The sequence below is a fragment of the Cnephaeus nilssonii genome, assembly GCF_951640355.1.
Source record: "Cnephaeus nilssonii genome assembly, chromosome: 1".
Taxonomy (NCBI): Eukaryota; Metazoa; Chordata; class Mammalia; order Chiroptera; family Vespertilionidae; genus Cnephaeus; species Cnephaeus nilssonii.
The window spans coordinates 51672484-51691452 of NC_137072.1; the positions used below are offsets into that span (position 1 = coordinate 51672484).

Here is an 18969-nt window from a genome sequence, read left to right on the forward strand (position 1 = left end):
TTTGTTTGTAAATAATCAAATACTATAAATACCATGCCCAGGGACTGTTCCTGCTGTGCTTATTATTGATTTATTAATAATTATCACAGTACCTGATACATAGTAGACTCAAATATTGGTTAATTAGATTAACCAAGATTATTGTGAAAATGAATAAATTTTGCTAAAAGGAAAAGGGTATGCAATTTCCTTTTTCACTCTCTAGCCTAGGTATTTTTCTTTTAGAATAAAGAATAATAATACTGAATTTGATGTGTGCATGAATAAAAATTAATGGCCACTTTTCTTTTTCTCCTAGGAGGGTATACAAGGAAAGGTTAGGACTTCCTCCAAAGATAGTGATTGGTTATCAGTCCCATGCAGACACAGCTACTAAGAGCGGCTCCACCACTAAAAATAGGTTTGTTGTTTAAGAAGACACCTTCTGAGTATTCTCATAGGAGACTGCGTCAAGCAATCGAGATTTGGGAGCTGAACCAAAGCCTCTTCAAAAGCAGAGTGGACTGCATTTAAATTTGATTTCCATCTAAATGTTGCAAAGATATAAGAGAAGTCTCATTCACCTTTGTCTTGTACTTCTGTGTTCATCTTTTTTTTTTTTCTTTTGGCTAGAATGTCCACTTTACCCAATCAAAGAATTACAGTACACATCATCCCCAGAATCCATTAATGTGTTTCTGGCCCACTCTGTAATAGCTTAGAAGAATTATTATTACAAACATATTTTACCCATCCACAATATTAAAAAAGAACTTGCATTTCTACACCTTACAGGAAAAGAATTCTGTTTATGTTCCATTGTATGCAGGAGCATATTTTGCTGGTTTGAAAGAGTATGATGCATACAGTTTTCTAGCAATTTTCTTTGTTTCTTTTTACAGCATTGTCTTTGCTGTACTCTTGCTGGTGGCTGCTAGATTTTAATTTATTTGTTTCCCTACTTGATGACATTAGTGATTCTGATTTCACTTTTTCATTTGTTTTGCTTTTGTTTTTTCCCCCTCCTGTAATATTGGTGAAGGATCCAGGAATATGACACAAAGGTGGAATAAACATTAATTTTGGGCATTCTTTGGTAATTTTTTGTTTTTTTGTAACTACAAAGCTTTGCTACAAATTTATGCATTTCATTCAAATCAGTGATCTATGTTTGTGTGATTTCCTAAACATAATTGTGGATTATAAAAAATGTAACATCATAATTACATTCCTAATTAGAATTAGTATGTCTGTTTTTGTATCTTTATGCTGTATTTTAACAATTTGTATTACTTAGGTTATTTTGCTTTGGTTAAAAAATGGCTCAAGTAGAAAAGCGGTCCCATTCATATTAAGACAGTGTACAAAACTGTAAATAAAATGTGTACAGTGAATTGTCTTTTAGACAACTAGATTTGTCCTTTTATTTCTCCATCTCTGTAGAAGGAATTTGTAATTCTTATTGCAAGCCAGTCTCTATTGTGTCTTCTGTAGTGTCTTTCACGTGAACAGCATAAGTTTGGAGCACTAGTTTGATTATGTTTATTACAATTTTTAATAAATTGAATAGGTAGCATCATATATATTAAATTAAATCAATGTGGCTATCTCTGTGTTTTATGAAAAAGGCACAGTTCCTCCATCTTAGGTAAATCATGTACTCTTAACATGTTATATATAACTCTTGAGAATTGTGATCTTGGTGCATCACCATTTGTTTGGTAGGATAGTAGTTGTAAAACTTGATTGCTGAATTGAGATGTTCTTTTGTAAGTAGCATAGGGAAAGAGTACAGGTGGTGGGGGCATATGTATGAAGAATTTTGTTAGTGCTACTGTTTAGATAGAATGGAATAAGATATATATTGGTAAATTGGTATAGTATGGTTTTATGTAAACTTGAGAATTTGATCTCTTTGTAGGCATCATTTGAAAGCAAATTTGAAAACATGTTGCCTATAATATATAATTAATAGATTTCATATTCCATGAAATGAAATATAGCTATAATAGACAACTTAAGCCAAACTAGGTAGAATGAAAATCATTAGTTGAGAAGAAAATTTATTTTTAACGGAAAATGGAAAAGCTTGACAAAAATCCTATATAAAATAAACATGAAATTAATAGTATTGATTTCATTGAAGACTTTTAAAACAGTTTTAAGGGAACCACAGGCTACCTAATCTGAGTCCTCTCAATATTACAACTCTTATTCACTGTTCTAGAAATACTGTCTTGTGTTTATAATCTCAGTTTATTGTTCCTAATATCTGCTGCTTAATCTTGAGTGACTACAGTGATTTATTGTCGTTGATCATGTGTAGTTGGTTGTGATCACTTCAAGAACTTGCGTAAAAGTGGTGGTGGTGGTGTCAATTGGTGGGATTGGAGTTAGCATATCTATTAAATATGAATGCTCTTCTAAGATGCAGTCCATTTTAAGAAGCATCTGCTTTCAGGATTGGAGGAAGAATAATACATTAAACGTACACAATTCCAAATTTTTAAAAGCTCTGACTTGCTATTTAGAATCAATCTATTTTAGTTATTTTTTTTCCCATTGGGGAAGAATGGTAAATTATCTGAGTCACTTTTGCAAATTCCACTTAAAATATTACAGCAATGTGCAACTTTTCATAACTTCATTAGCATCTTTTCTAAATATAAGATTAGACTACATGATTTTTAACTTTTTTCTCCCTATCCAACATAATATTATAAATGAATATATTTTCATAATAGAATTAAAATAATCTTTAACAGATGAATATTAATTCATTTTAGGGATGTGATATATTAATATAATTGCTAATCCAAATTCTACCAAAGGATTTGAGGCATAGTATGTAAAAATTAAATAACTATAATGCTTATATAGTACTATCTGCCAGGCAGTGTTCTAAGCACTTTACATGCACTTTAACCTGAATAATTATTAGCTGCTGTTATCCCCATTTTTCAGATGAATATGGGATTTAAGTTATTCTATAGCTTGTAAATTGCAAAGTGTGGGTTTGAGTCTGGAAATTTGGTTCCAGACACCCTATAAATTACGTTATACTCGCAATAGTGTAGATCCTATCTGATAGGCTATATAGTAAATTGTACCCGATTATAGTCAGTTTATAGGCCAGGTGTATGAACATTTCATCTTCCTTTGGTAATTAAATTTACAATGGATTGAGAATCTCCCTGGCTCACGCTGTTAGCAATCAACTAATCACTTGGGGGAATTTTGAGAAATGGAGACAGGTACAGGGGTTTGTAGATTAAGTTTTTGTGTCTATATCCTATTCTAAGATAAGTGACAAAATAAAGCAAAATTTTCAGGTTGATAGCAGTTGAGATTCCTAAATGCTAACATTTACATTTTAAAAGAATTTTAATTTACTTAAAACATTTATGTTTTATGTTTCAAAATTAAAACAAATTAATGACAAGTCTCTGCTACTTTATCTCTAATTGTCTGGGTTGTCTTCATTTTTGTGGAGACAAAACTGAATTTTTTCAGATTCAGACTATACAAATGCAAGATTTTAGGTCAGATTGACATTAAAACAATAAAACTGTAGGTCAGTGCTATCCAGTGTCTGAACTAATACAGAAAATGAAAGTGTCTAGAAACTTATATAATAATTCGATATTGCTGTGATATTGAAGTATTGATAATTTTTCTAGTAATTTTTTAAAAAACTGTTTTACAAAAGTATGATGTTGACAATGTAATTTGTTTGAGAAATGCTACTCTTAGGTTCGTTTCCTCAGTAGTCTAAGCCAGCTCATTTGGCCATTAATTCCTAAGGCAACTGTGTTATCTCTCCATTACTCATTTTCTCACAACTAATCGACTTGGTGTCAAAACTTCAGTCCTAATCTGTAGCATTTTTCAATAATATTCTGTGGTATCCTGCTTACTATGAATTGCAAAGTAGATGTTGGGCTGCCTTCCTAGTACCATAGTAGTTTTAGACGTTCAATTCCGTAACTGTTCCTTCCATTGCTGGAAGTAAAAATGAAATTGTGGGTATGCAGTCACGTGACTGTTTTTTCCAACCCAGAGGAACCAATTTTCACATCTTAATTTTGCCTCTTTTACTTTAGAACTTACAATTCCTCATAGTTGTGCATTCACATACAATTTATGTTCCTACTTTTCCTCCAAAAAAAATTGTATTGAGTACCTCTATTTACTGTGCTCTAGGTGCTGAGCAGAAAACAGAATGGACTGGCCTCTGCTCTAAGCTTTTAAAGCAGACATATATTCAAAATAAATCTCTTTATAAGGTTCTACAAATAGTTTTGTAATGAAAGTAGAAATTTTAGAGTTTATATTACTGCAGATTAGTAGTCTAGGGGTAAATATAAAACCAGTTTATTGGCTCTGAAGACCCAGCTCTGGCATTGAGTCTAAACAGATCGTCACATTACGGGAGGATTCAGCCAAATACTCACATGCAAATTATAGCTTTTGTGAGACTTAATTTCTCTTTTACATTACTGAACGCCATATGGTTTTCCAAGTAAAGTTATGTGGCTCTTTTTTGGTTATGTGGTTGCACTTTTTAAAAATACCACCATTTCATTTAACATACTCTAAGCATGATGAAACATTTTAAATGGGTTTGTTATCTGCATTGGTGTGGTTTTATAGATAGCAATCCTTTCGCTAGTCATCTTCCCAAAATACTGTGTTTTTTTTTCTTTAACGTTGGACTAAACATAATCTATGCTTATTTTCACTACAGAAGAGTAGGTGAAAATTTCCTGTCTCCTTCAATCCTACTAATTTTCAAGGTACCACTCAGATTTCTTGTAAATTTTTTGTGCGTTCACCCAGATACATGTGTGTACATGTGTAACTTTTTCTTTGGGCACAATTTTGCTAGCACTGTTTTCTCATTTAATAATCTTGGATATTTTTACACATCACACTGTAGCACACTTAGAACATTACTTTTAATTGTCTAGTGATTTATTATATGAATGTATGCCTTGTTGGATGAATGTCTTCCTCCCTCCCTGCCTCTCACGTTCCCTTCCTTCCTTGTCATTTTGCTTTTACAGCCCCCCAGTGTAAGTTGTAGTCTTATCTTTGTGCACTGTACTTTTTTGGTGTGTATAAAGTAAACAGTTTTTCTCTAGCAGTACTAAGTGGCACTTATTTTCTACCCCTTCCACACCCAGATCATTTTAATTCACATACATGAATCATCATCCATTTTATAATTGTGTTCTTCAGTACTAATTTGCAAGTTTTGCAGTTTTGGTCCTTGTGATATTTTTTAATTGCGTTTTAGTTGCTTTTTTTCCTTTTAATGAGCCAACATTGTTACAAATATGAGTAAAATAGTTTATTTGCTAAATTGTGCTTTTCCTAAAGACAAGAATAAGTTAGTAATTACTTCTATTTTAGGTTTTTAAACATTGAAAAAGCTTGAATCAAGTACAATGATATTGGAGCTAGTTTGTTTTTAAGCCTTGTAATGAATTTAACTTCACAATTTTTGAAAGGAGTACACTTCCCAAGCATATCTTTATATTGTAACCAGTTTACCTTGTTTTTAAAGCTATTATTATTTTGCTTTAGTTTTGTCTTCAGCCTTTGGGCTCAATTTTGGATGAATTGTCTACCATTTTCTTTTGGTATAGGGTACTCTGTAGGTGTGGCATAAGGTTAGTCCTAGCTTGACCCTGCTTTGCCTTGTCTTGTTATGTCAGAGTGTTAACCTATTACATACACATTTGGGGCTTTAAGTATTGAAGTGTCCTGCACGTCTCCAAGTATAAAGGATTTATAATTGGGCCAGAATGATATTTAAGGAAATTGTAAGCTCTTATTTCACATACCTTTTCTCCTTTCAGGAAACAGCTCATTATTTACCTCTTGTGTTTTTGTGCTGCTATTTATAAGGGTCTGTCTTTATTTTATTTTTTCATTTTTTTATTAAGGTATTATATGTGTACATATCTTACCATTGCCCCCCCCCCCCCCCCCCCCCATAAGGGTCTGTCTTTAAATGTTCAGTCTTTCATCTTTACTATTTTTAGGTTATCTATCCTGTCACTTTGTTGTGTGACAGTGACTTCAAATCTCTGTCCTTAGCTTTGACCTTCCTCTTGTGCTTCAGATCCATGTTTTCCCTTGCCTATTGGACCTCTATGTCAGGGGTCAGCAAACTAGCCCGTAGGCTTTATTTGGCCTGCATTCTGATAATTTTATAAGTAAAGTTTAGTTAAAATATGGCCTCATGCTTTGGCAAGTGTGACTCGGTTGGAGCGTCATCCTGTGCACCAGAAGGTCCCGGGTTCGATTTCCAGTTAGAGCGCATACCCAGGTTGCGGGTTCAATCCCAGGTCGGGGCACATATTGGAGGCAACCAATTGATGTTTCTCTGTCATGTTGCATATATATATATATATATATATATATATATATATATATATATAGCCTCACCCGTTTGTTTACATATGTGTGTGGCTGTTCTTATACTGCAGTAGCAGAGTTGGCTAATTGTAACAGACTTGCCTGCAAAGCTTAAGATATTTATTACCTGGTCTTTTATAGAAAAAGTTTGCTGACCCTTACTCAATGTTTTGTGGTGATGGTATTGACAAAAACCAAGGATCTTATCCCTTTTCCATTTCCTTTTCACTTCCAGCAAACCCCATTACCATCTGGTGGTTACAGTTGACTAAGTGATTTGCATTGTTACTTACTTCCTCTCACCATCCACATAGGCAATGTCTCTGAATCCACTGCAGTTTCTTCTGATTGTCCCTGTTACTGTCTGGGTTCTTATGCCAAAAGACATCCCAACTGACCTCCCTAGTTTTTGCCCAGGTTCTCAAATGGTCAGTGTTTATCTGTGAGTTATCTTTTACTGCTCTTTAGAAAGCAGCCAAGATAACCAGGGTTCTCTCAAACTGGGATATACTGGATCTTATGTATTTGTTATCAAAGTAAGTGACAGTGTTTTGAATTATGAAAATAATTGCAAAGTGATTTCTGAATTATCCAACAAAGCTTGTTCTCATTCTATAGGACCGTCTTATTAATTTATTTCCTGTGGTACCCAATTCGCATGTGGTATGTATTTGTTCCTTGCTTTATTACAGAAAGTAAAATTATGAAGAGGGGAAATGTGAGAAAAGATTAAGCCAAAAGTAAGGTAGTATGCAGAATGCATTCCATAAAGCTCATTCTAGTGACCAAATTGCCAATCATGCTTGGGCAACTGCCGTTTGTGGGACATAATTTTTGGTATAAGTTATCTAAAGGCCAAAAGAAGACAGAATCCAGTAGATAGTCTACAGTAAGATTAAAGGAAAAGAACAATAGCCACCTGCTTCAGAAAAGCACACACATGCTTTGGAGATGAGCTGAGTTCAGATGCTAATTCTGCCATCTATTGGGTGTGTAAACTTAGTCAAATTAAAGTTGTCATTGTACACTGATGAAATAATGCAAATTACAGTTCTGTAAATGTAATTGGGTTTGGTGCCCCACCACTCAGATCCAATTTATAATTCAGCCCAATATATACAATCTCAAGGTAATGTAATGGTTCTTAATCTTACAGTTTTTGTGTGGAATAAAGTTGTGTTATCTCCCCAGGTGGCTATGTATATCAAATTGTATGTACTTTTGGGGAATACCGTTGCTCTGAAGCTATTCCATGGATTCCTTGGGCTGAGTGTCCTTTTGTTCCCAAAATAAGGGCCTCTAATCTGGGGGTGGTGGTGCATAAATCCTTACATCTGTGGTTCTTAAATCTGTCAGACACAGCACCCCCTCCCCCCCAATGTATCATTGTACATGCTTATCCTGAAGTGTAATTCATTGATAATTTAACTTACTTATCCACTTAAAAAATAAATTTTCTAACTAGAGAATAATAGAGATGATAATAGGATAAGTGAGGGGAAATTAAGGAAGTAGTTTTTAGTAAAATTACTGGAGCCCAAGTATAACTGCATAGTAAAGTATAATAATTGAATGTACACCTAGTATCACAGTGTGAGTGTAACAACTATTAAAATGAAACCATTATGTTACTCTAAAAAGCTATTAAGTTACTCTGAAATGTTGAACAATACTTAGTAAAGTTCTGCACAAAGAGTATCTTCTCAGTTTTCATGTGGTATTTCTGAAAAAATTCAGAGGATACTAAATTTTTGCAAAAGATTACTTGGTGTTAGGTAATGTTAAATAATACAGTTAGACTTACAATGTCAACATTATAAACAGATTTTTAAAAATGTACATGTCAGGATATTTGAATGTCATTTGGGATGCTGGCAGGTGTGTAGATCTGTGTGTTGCTCAGCCCTAAAAATGCCAGTGGTGTTGTGCCCGTTGAGAACCAGTCTTTTAGGTTGGTTTTACTTTTGTATCTAATATTTGTTAGGAGCAGAGTGTAGAGCAAGATTGCCAAGTCTGCAGAGATGGGTCTAGGTTCTACTGAATGAGATCTAAAGCACAAAAGCATTTTCCAAAAATAATCTGATTACAACCTACAATAAGAAATACTCTTTTAAATTGTGGCTCAGTGTATGTATACATCACAAGTTTCATGAAGGTGTACTCTACGAAACGGAATGCATTCTGAGATTTTCCTATGCTAGTCCTTTTTTTAAAAAAAAAATTCTGGTGACTAATCACAATCAGCGTTTTGAAAAAATACCTTAAATAAGTATCCCTGGTAATGTGAGCCTATTAAAATTACGAAGCAGTTTATACCAGTTGGCCATAAAAAAGTCTTCTTAAAGCCTCCATTGCTTGTTTATTCTTAGTTATTTTAACTTTCAATAACCTAACATAAATATAAATATTCCTAGATAACAGAGTGAGTTATCTTGCCACATGGCACTGTTAACTCTTAACCAGTTAAATATTTAAGACATTGCTAAAAGTAGTAATGCTGGCTTTAGATAGGTGCTCTGAAATATGTTTTGTGGGGAGGGGCAATAATTACGTTGCAAGACTAATTGCTTATTTAAGGCCACACAATTCAAAACAGTAAACGTATATCCTCTGTAATAACATGAATGCTTATCTTTATAGTAAATGAGCCCATAATCATCTTATCCCAGTGTGGTGTTATCTTACTAAGTTACAAGTTAAAAAGATAGAGGGATTATGTATATTAAAATTTTTATCCCACTGGAATTCTGCTGTATTAAATATTTCTTAATAATCTCCCACAAGTATTAAAGAGCATATTCATAATTAGTCTTCCAACTAATATTTATTGAGCACCTATTATGTGCTAGTCATTGCTAAGTGTTGAATAGACTGGAGAAAATATAGACATAGTTCCACTGTCATGAAGAATTATAATCTGTAAGTTTACATCATGTAAATGTGAAAATATGTTTATTAAATGATTACTATATGCCAGGCTGGTTAACACTAATGACAAAAATCTCACCTAATGAAACTTTTGTTCTAATACAGTGTGGATATATCCATCTTATCCCTTGTATTTCTAACAGTTTTTGCCTTAAATGATTGCACATAGTTATGCTTAAAAGGTGACGATTTTTATAGTTAGTTGCATGCTTTATCCTACAGATAAATTGCTTACATTTTTCTTTGCAGTAGACATCACTGATATTATCTGCCCTGAATCCCTTCCCTCCAGGAATATTGCTTTCCTTTCCCTGAAGTACATATGGCTTTATTGTAGGTTAGAATCTTAAACAGGTAGGTTTCACTTCAGACCAGTAAATAGTTACCTTTGTGTGAACTCTGGATAAGTGATTTTTTAACTTTTTGCTTTGACTCAATTTCAAAGTTATAGAAAAGTTGTAAGAATAATACAAAGACTTTCTATATACTCTTCACCCAATATTGTACCATAGTTATTCTGTCAAAATTATTTTTCTGGACCTTTTGAGAATAAGTATCCTTTGCCTTAAATATTTCAGTGTGTATTTCCTAAAATATATGTTTCTTAAAAGCAAGGATATTCTCATACATAACTAATACAATGATCAAAATCCAGAAGTTAGCTTGAGTACGGTAGTATAATTTATAGATCTTACTCAGATTTTATCAACTGTTCCAATAATTCCCATGATAACAGATGGAAACCAGTTTATGTGTCATATTCAGTTGCCATATCCCGTTGGTCTCCTTAATCTGGAACAGGTCCTCAGTCCTTTTGTTTAATCAAGAACAGGTCCACATTCTTTGATGTGATTTACTTTTGGGCACAAAAGTCCCAGGCATGTCTTGACGTCTTGATCTTGCTCTACTTCAGCCCCGAAATTTGTGATTTCTCCATGGAGCACTGATTTCTTTAGTGGAGAATGGAATTTAGTAACCACTATCGGGACAGTTGGTATACTCCTTGCTACCAAGGTGTCAATGCTTTTACGTTCTCACAGTAGACAGCTAGGAAACAGATGCACATGTATAACACACACACACACACACACACACACACACACACACACACACATACACACACACCTACCTACCTACCCCTACCCCTCTCATAATTTTTAAAGGTTTATAGGTTATTTTTTTCTATAATTCTTTATACATATACATCTTAAATCCATGAGTTAACACTGATATCTCTAATACCAACCAAATATCAGAAGGGTCTTTATGTTCTCTTTCCACGTGTAATTTTTGTGTGTGTACAGTATGAAAGCAGGATATCCCCAACATATTTACTTGCTTGTTCAATCCTAGAATAAACAAAAATAGTTGGATAATTGCTAGCCTGTGCCTTTGTAAATTAGAAGCCTAAGAATTCAAGATATGTTTATAGGGTTCATTTTATCTTTAGATTTAGGGCATTTAATTCAGATACTCTATTCAAAACTTAAGTTCTCCATTCCACTCATCCCTTCCTTCAGTGTAGCTGTTATCACTTGAAATACCATTTCATTCGTTTCTTTTTATATTCCAACTAGAGGCCCGGTGCACAAATTCATGCACGGGTGGAGTCCCTCAGCCTGGCCATCTATCAGGGCTGGCTGGGCCAGGGGGAGTGACCACGGGAGTTTGTCTGGCTGCAGGAGTTTGGCTGTGGAAGCGCACTGACCATCTGGGGGCAGCTCCTGCGTTGAGTATCTGCCCCCTGGTGGTCAGTGTGTTATAGTGACCAGTCATTCAGTCACTTAGGCTTTTATATATATAGTTAGGTCCCCTGCCCCATAATTTCCTGTTTCCTCCCTTTCCCCTTGTTCTTTTTTCCTCTTTTCCTTTCCCATCTTGTCTCCCCTCCCCAGGCTCTTCTCTTTTCCTTCCTTCTCTCCCCCCTTCCCCCCCTTTTCCTTCTCTTTCCTGCTCCCACTTCCCTTTCTTCTTCCTTGCATTTGTAAAACATTAACATGGTTCCAAAAGTCAGTATGGTTTATAAAGTTATATCAAGAAAAATAACATTCTCCCCTCCACCTAATTCCTTCTGTCCTTTCTACCCCATTCCTACCCACTTCCTGTAACCAAACTCATGCATCTTATGGTTTATCCTTTATTTCTTTTTGCTCAAAGGAGTAGATACATGTATATTTTATTTCCTCTTATACAAAGGGTAACATACTACAGATATCTGTGGCACTTTATTTCACCTGACAATGTACCCTGGAAATTGTTCCATATCAATTCAGAGAGATCTTAAGATCTTACAGCTATAGTATACTCCATTGTGTGTCCCATGATGTGTTCAACCCCTCTCCTATGTATGACCATATGCATTGCAACATATGCAGTTACAAAACTGCTGCCATGAATAATCTCACAGTTAAATTTTCATGTATCTTCAGGTTAAACAACTAGAAATGGGATCCTTTAGTTAAAAGGTAAGTGTACATAGTTTTGCATCAATTGCATTATCACATACAATGTATGAGTGCCTGCTTCCCTATGGCCTCAACAGATTATGTTAATACTTTGTCAATGGGAGAGGAAAAATGCTCTTTTATAATATAGTTTTAGTGGTTTTTAAATTTATTTTGTGTTGTTTTGAATGTATTTTGAGAACTAGATGTGTCCGGGTGCGCGCACATGCACATGTGTTTAAAAATTAAGTCTTTTATACCCATTTATTGTAAAGTTTCATTCTGGTATTTTTGACAGTTCCTCAGTCACCAAGTAATCAAATGTGCAGCAGGGATTGAAAATTGCTCTGTTTATATCAAACCTCCACTTTTGCCACATTTATAGCCCCTTCCCAAGATGTATGTGTGTGTGTGTGGGGGGGGGGGGGCACATTTATAGCCCCTTCCCAAGGTGTAGGTGTGTGTGTGTGTGTGTGTGTGTGTGTGTGTGTGTGCACGCGCGCGCCCCAAAGTCGAGAATGTGAAACCTGGAATTTTTTGGTTTCCTTAAGCCCATACATTTTCCTTCCTACTTTTCATTAATGATTTTTGCTTTCTGTGAGCAAATAAATACCCCCATTTGTGTTTTTTTTAAACTTTTTTATTTTTAATAATTCTTTATTGTTGAAAGTATTACATATTACATGTCCCCCTTTTTCCTCCATTGATCTTCTCCTGCCCATCCCGCCCCCCATCCCAGGCCTTCACCACCCTATTGTCTATGTCAATGGGCCATGCATACCTGTTATATGCATACAATGTCTTTGGTTGAGTATCTCCCACCCACCTACCCTCCCCCACCTTCCCTCTATGATTTTGCACTGTTTCATACTTCCATGTCTCTGGATCCACTCCGTTCATCAGTTTATTTTGTTAGATTCCACGTATGAGTGAGATCATGTGATACTTGTCTGTCTCTGACTGACTTATTTCACTTTGCATGATACTTTCCAGGTCCCTCCATGCTGTCTCAAAGGGTAAGAGATTCTTCTTTTTTTACTGCTGCATAGTATTCCATGGTATACTATTAAATCTACCACAATTTTTTTCTACTGATGGGCACTTGGATTGTTTCCAGATCTTCAGTTTGCACTGTTTTATAATCACATTTAGAGCATTTAAATTTATCTCTTTTGTCTATTTACTGCCTGACCCTGAAGTTATTTTTAAATATAATGATATCAGCTATATTATTTTTATCTGACTATAAAAGTGATACTTGGTTATTAAAACTTCAAACAATGTATAAAAATATGGGGACTACTGTTAATACTTTGATGGTCAGCTTTTCATATATTCTGAATATCCACATAAACATAGGCTAGTCAATATGTTGGGCTGCAGTGGACCCAAATGCTTGACTAAAAGTAATGTCAATAGTAGAGGTTTATTAGTTAAGTATATAACATGTAACAAGGATGGGTGCTGCCAGTTACAGGGTTTATAGCATCTTAGCAAAGTCGGGGCTTTGGTCGGGTTTCTCGTGGTTTCCTTGACCTTCCTATTAAGAGTTATAAGATGGCTCTCATAGCTCCAGCTGTAACGTCCTCAGATAACTATGTTCAAAAGCAGGAGCCAGGAAAAAGCTGGTACTCCTTGTGTCTCTCTTCATGGAGAAAAGAGATCTTTCCTAGGAGGCCCTAGCAAATGTTTACATTGGTCAGGTTACATGGTCAGGTCTCAACTGCAGGGGAAGCTGGGAAAGAGTGTTTCTGGCAGTTGTGGCGTCTGTTGAGAGGTAGACTTTGATAGCAAGAAAGACTGACAAGGAATGTCTGTTAGACAACCTACAGTCTTTGTCACACGTATAATGGTACATGAGTGGGACATATCTTCTGTGTGTTTTGATGTGGACGTTTTGAAAAGAATTTTTTCCTAACCATACCCACACCCCACATAACCATTACAGTATTAAAATTGGTTATTCACCATTCACTCGGCTTATATATGCATGCATGTACAGAGTGGAGGTTTAGTATTGTTTTCGGAAATGGGCTCACATTATTTACATTTATCTGAATTTTGCCTTTCTTGCTTTCTACATAGTACACATCCTCCTAAGTCAACAGGCACGGATCTAATTTCAGTTACTTTAAAGCCTGCACAGTTTGTGATGTGTATGCACCACATTTTATTCAAATATGTCCTTATTGATGAGCATTCATTCTTGTTTCTAGTTTTTCCCCTCTTCTAGTATTGCCATGATAGACATCCTTCTTAATAACATGCCCTTATATTTTTGGAACTTTATTTAGTAGACTATGGGGCTGGTGACTCATTGCTGTGTTAAAGAGGATGTTGTCATACGCATGCATAATTATACATAATTTAAACCTGCTATTATAAATTTACATATCTCACAAGGGTAGAAGATCTCTGTTTTATTAGTACCGTTACTAGTGGTAGGTTTTGCTCATTGTACAATCAGTCAATAAATATTTATTGAGTGTCTCTGCCATGTGTCTTATTTCATGTACTAGAATGAAAAAGTTTCTGCCCTCTTGGAGTTTAGAATCTACCAAGGGAGACAGGCAATGAACAAATACGATGTAATAAAACTAATACAATGTAATAAAGTAAACATTGTACAAATACATAAAACAGTCCATTACACTAGGTAACTGATGGTGGTGTAAAGGAAAACAGAGTAGTTTAAGCAGATTGGAGGGGATTCCATAATAGACTGGGTGATCAGGGCAAATTTCTGAGCAGTTGACTTTTGGGCAAAGACCTGATTTGAGTGAAAGAGCAGCCATGGTAATATCCAAGGAGAGAATGTTTCAGGCACAGAGGACTGTTTTTGTGTTTGAAAATAACTAGCTGGACAGTGTGACTTGAGTGGAGTGATAGGGATGAGGGGAAAGAAATAAGGTCAGGCCCTGGCTGGTGTGGCTCATTTGGTTGGAGTGTCGTCCTGTACACCAAAAGGTTGCGGGTTCAATTTCAGGTTGGGGTGTATTTGGGAGGTAACGGATCTCTCTCTCTCCCTCTCTCTCTCTCTCTTTCTCTCTCTCTCTCTCTCTCTCTCTCTCTCTCTATCCCTCCCTCCCTCCCTCCCTCCCTCCCTCCCTCCTTCCCTCCCTCCTTCCCTCCCTCCCTCCCTCCTCGCTCTTTCAAAAAGTCAATAAAATAAAGATATTCAGAAAAAACAAAGGAAGAAATGAGGTCAAAAGGGGTAGTCCATAGTAAGGACTTTGGTAAAGTTTGATAAGGTGTTAACTGAAGCTCTTAATTCTTGACAATCTGATGGATATAAAGTGATATGTCATTTGTTACTTAATATTTCTCTATATAGAATTGTTTTAAAATATTTTCATATTTGTATTTACTCTGCTGCTTATTAATATTTACTCTTCTGCATGTTTATAGTCCTAATCCATTTTTCTGTCAAGTTGCCTTTTACTCTTGTTTTCTATGAGCTAGTAACTATTTGTTTTACATTATAAATACTTTTATGAGTATATCGTTTAATGATTTGAATTATGGTATTTTTTTCTGATCCACAAATTTTTTTGAAATCAAATCTATGTATATATATTGTTAGTGCTTACAGCTTTATGGCATATCTTCATGAATTGTTTTTTATATAATGTCTCTTCTGCTTATGGCTTTTAAAGTTATATTGCACATTGGCTGATATTAGAGAAAGAAAAGGTTTTGCCACTAACCAGCTTATGACTTTGGGCAAGTTTTTAAACCTCTGTATGTCCATTTCTCACCTGTAAAATAGGGATTATGAACAGCATCTACCTCATAGGGCTGTTAAGATGAATAAAAGAGTTAATACTTCCAAAATACCTAGAATAGTGCCTGCCACACTACATACTTTACAAGTGTACATTTCCCAGCCAAGATGTCCTTTACTTGCTCAGTGAAAAAATATATTCCCAGATAGGGAAATATTCGGGGACTATTGAGATGTGAAAAGGAATACCATCTTAGCAACAAAGGCCACAAATGTAATTAAAAAAGAAGCTACTGATTATGTATTGTTAGAGAATTTCAAAACATTCAATACTGATCTTTTGGGAGAGTGGGGTGGGGCGATGATTCCTAGTCTCTTTCTTCCTCTTTTTTCCTTTCATTCTAGAAGCTTATATGATTTTATTGTTGACAGAGTTTTGTGAAGCTAATTTAAGTGTGCTATTTTCTCAATCCGATGGGGCAACCTCTTCAATCTACAGAACTAAATTTTATTTGTTTAATTATCATTTTTCCTTCATCTATATTTCATGGCACTCCTGTGATTTTTTAAAAATGTTTTTCTTTATTGATTAAGGTATTGCATATGTGTCCTTATGCCCCCATTGCCTGCTCATGCCCTCCACTCATGCCCTCACCCCTCTGTTGTCTGTGTCCATTGGTTAGGCTTATATGCATGCATACAAGTCCTTTGATTGATCTCTCCCCCTTACCCCCGCCCTCCCTTACCTCCCCTCTGAGGTTTGATGGTCTGATCGATGCTTCTCTGTCTCTGGATCTGTTTTTGTTCATCAGTTTATATTGTTCATTATGTTCCACAAATGAATGAGCTCATGTGATATTTATATTTCTCTGACTGGCTTATTTTGCTTAGCATAATGCTCTCCGGTTCCATTCATGCTGTTGCAAATGGTAAGAATTCCGTTCTTTATAGCAGCATAGTATTCCATTGTGTAGATGTACCACAGTTTTCTAATCCACTCATCTGCTATGGGCACTTAGACTGTTTCCAAATCTTAGCTATTGTAAATTGTGCTGCTATGAACATAGGGGTGCATATATCCTTTCTGAGTGGTGTTTCTAGTTTTTTGGGATATATTCCTAGAAGTGGGATCACTGGGTCAAATGGGAGTTCCATTTTTAGTTTTTTGAGGAAACTCCATACTGTTCTCCACAGTGGCTGCACCAGTCTGCATTCCCGCCAGCAGTGCAGGAGGGTTCCTTTTTCTCTGCATCCTTGCTAGCACTTGTCATTTGTTGATTTGTTGATGATAGCCATTCTGACAGGTGTGAGATGGTCCTGTGATTTTTTTATGAGATGCTGTGGATCTGCCCAGGTAAGTTGTCATTTGTTCCCTTGAGTTCCATTTTTTTGCATGCTTGCCCAATGTTTTGAAATAGGCCTCTGAGTTGACTTTTAATTAATGGAGGTCAACATAGTGGCTGTTCTTTGCTTGGATTTATCTACTTAAATTTAAAATAATTTAAATCCTTGGGTTGTGATTTGTAATCAGATATCCTTAAGCACTTTTGCCTTATATGTTTAAGGTGGCTTCTTTGTCCCTGATTAGTTCCAGAAGGTCATCTCCGTTCTGGCTGTTGTTTGTCCTTCCTCATTGGCTGCTAGTTGAGGGGCCTTGTTTTCCTTGCTTTGCCTCCACTGGGATCCACCCTTGTGCGAGGCTCAAGTCCTGCTGCTGCACCTGCAGTGTAACTCCCTATTTCTGAGGCACTGGCTTTTTCTGTCTTGGAGCCTGCTGAGAACCTGCTCCCTGACTCCTCAGGTTCTGGGGCAGGAAGGAATGAGCCATACTGTCAGTTCCCACTCATCCCCCAGAGCCAGGGATGTGAAAAGGAATAGTCCTAGCATCTGGCACAGTCATATCTCAGTGACTCCAGTCCTCAGCCCAGGGCACTTGCTCTTTCCGTAGGACCCCAAGGTTTCAGATGGCCTTGAAGGGCAAGTCCTGAGTTCACACTCTCTGAAGAGATCTAAGCATTATTGAGGTTTAGTGCGCAGTCTTTTCCCAGAAGGGGTTCAGGAATCTGGAGAAGGGGCTTCGACATAAATGGATACACTAGACAAGAAATATAAATTTAGAAGGCATTGGGGAGCCAGACAAATAACTACTCTCTAGTGGAGTGTTTCCCTGAATGTCCAGACCCACGGCTTTTTGTTTACACATTTTGCCCTTTAGCAAAGCAAACACACATCAATGGTAAGGTTTGGTAAACAATAAAGGATTAATTATCAGGTTAGGGGAATTGCCTTCAGCTGTTCAGCCAGCAACAGGTAATATGCAGATTTTCAGCCCTCTTGAATATCAAAGTCCATCAGCCTTTTGACGGACTTCTTGCATTTATTATGCTAACTACTGTTGGTCTTTGTCTCCAGCAGTTTAGCTCATGCACTCTGCCTGCATACTTGGGGGAGGTCGGTAGTGCTTAGAGTGGAATTGAGAGAGCTGAGCCATAGGAATGCATTCATACTGCCATCTTCCCAGAAACCTCCCAATCTTGAGCTCTTTATTGTGGGTCAGTTGGTAGACATCTTTATGTAACTTTTACAAGAAGGATTATTGGATGGCTAATTGTCTCAACCTTTTGCATAGCTAAAATGCTCTTTTTGTTTCTTTTTACATGTAAAGGACACTTGAATAGATATGAATTGTTTAACATTCTAGTGTTATAGGGTTTTCTCTTTGAAAACTTTATAGATAGTATTTAATTATTTTTGAGATTTAAAATAGTAGTCAGGCCCACCCCTAATGTTTATAGGGCCCAAGGCAAGAGTTCAAATGGAGACCCACATACAATATGTCTAAATATTTGAAATGTTTGAATAAAGCTAACAAACTTAAAATATACTCCATGGTCTTGGCAAATTTTCTTTACAATGAAGTAGAAAAAAAATGGGTACCATTATGATTTTAATATGAAAATGCAAAATATTAGAGATAACTGGATTTAATTATTGAAGACTAGAGGCCCGGTGCACAAAATTTGTGCACTTTGGGTAGGGGGGCGAAGGTCCCTCAGCCTGGCCTGCGCCCTCTCCCAGTTTGGGAGCCCTTCGGGGATGTCCAACTGATGACTTAGTCCCGCTCCCCACAGCAGTCGGACATCCTTAGCACTGCCTCAGAGGCAGGAGAGGCTCCCGCCTCCGCCACTGCGCTCGCCATCCGTGAGCCTGGCTTCTGACCAAGTGGCACTCCCCCTGTGGGAGCACACTGACCACCAGGGGGCAGCTCCTGCATTGGGTGGGATCAGGCCGAAACCGGCTCTCTGACATCCCCTGAGGGGTCTCGGATTGTGAGAGGGTGCAGGCCAGGCCGAGGGCCCCCACCGATGCATAATCAGGGCTGGGGAGGGACACGGGAAGTTGGCCAGCCGGGGACGGACCGCAAGAGGGCTCCAGGGCATGTCTGGCCTGTCTCGCTCAGTCCCAATT

General features: G+C 36.6%; 1 protein-coding gene across 1 annotated transcript in view; it reads left to right on the plus strand.

Moving 5' to 3' along the window:
* Positions 1–5125, plus strand: part of EIF4E (eukaryotic translation initiation factor 4E) — a 50218-nt gene extending 45093 nt beyond the window's left edge. The window contains exon 7 of the mRNA XM_079778576.1: positions 299–5125. Coding sequence (XP_079634702.1) covers positions 299–413 — 115 coding nt within the window. The 3' untranslated portion in view covers positions 414–5125. The remainder of the gene's footprint in view (positions 1–298) is intronic.
* Positions 5126–18969: the final 13844 nt, after the last annotated feature.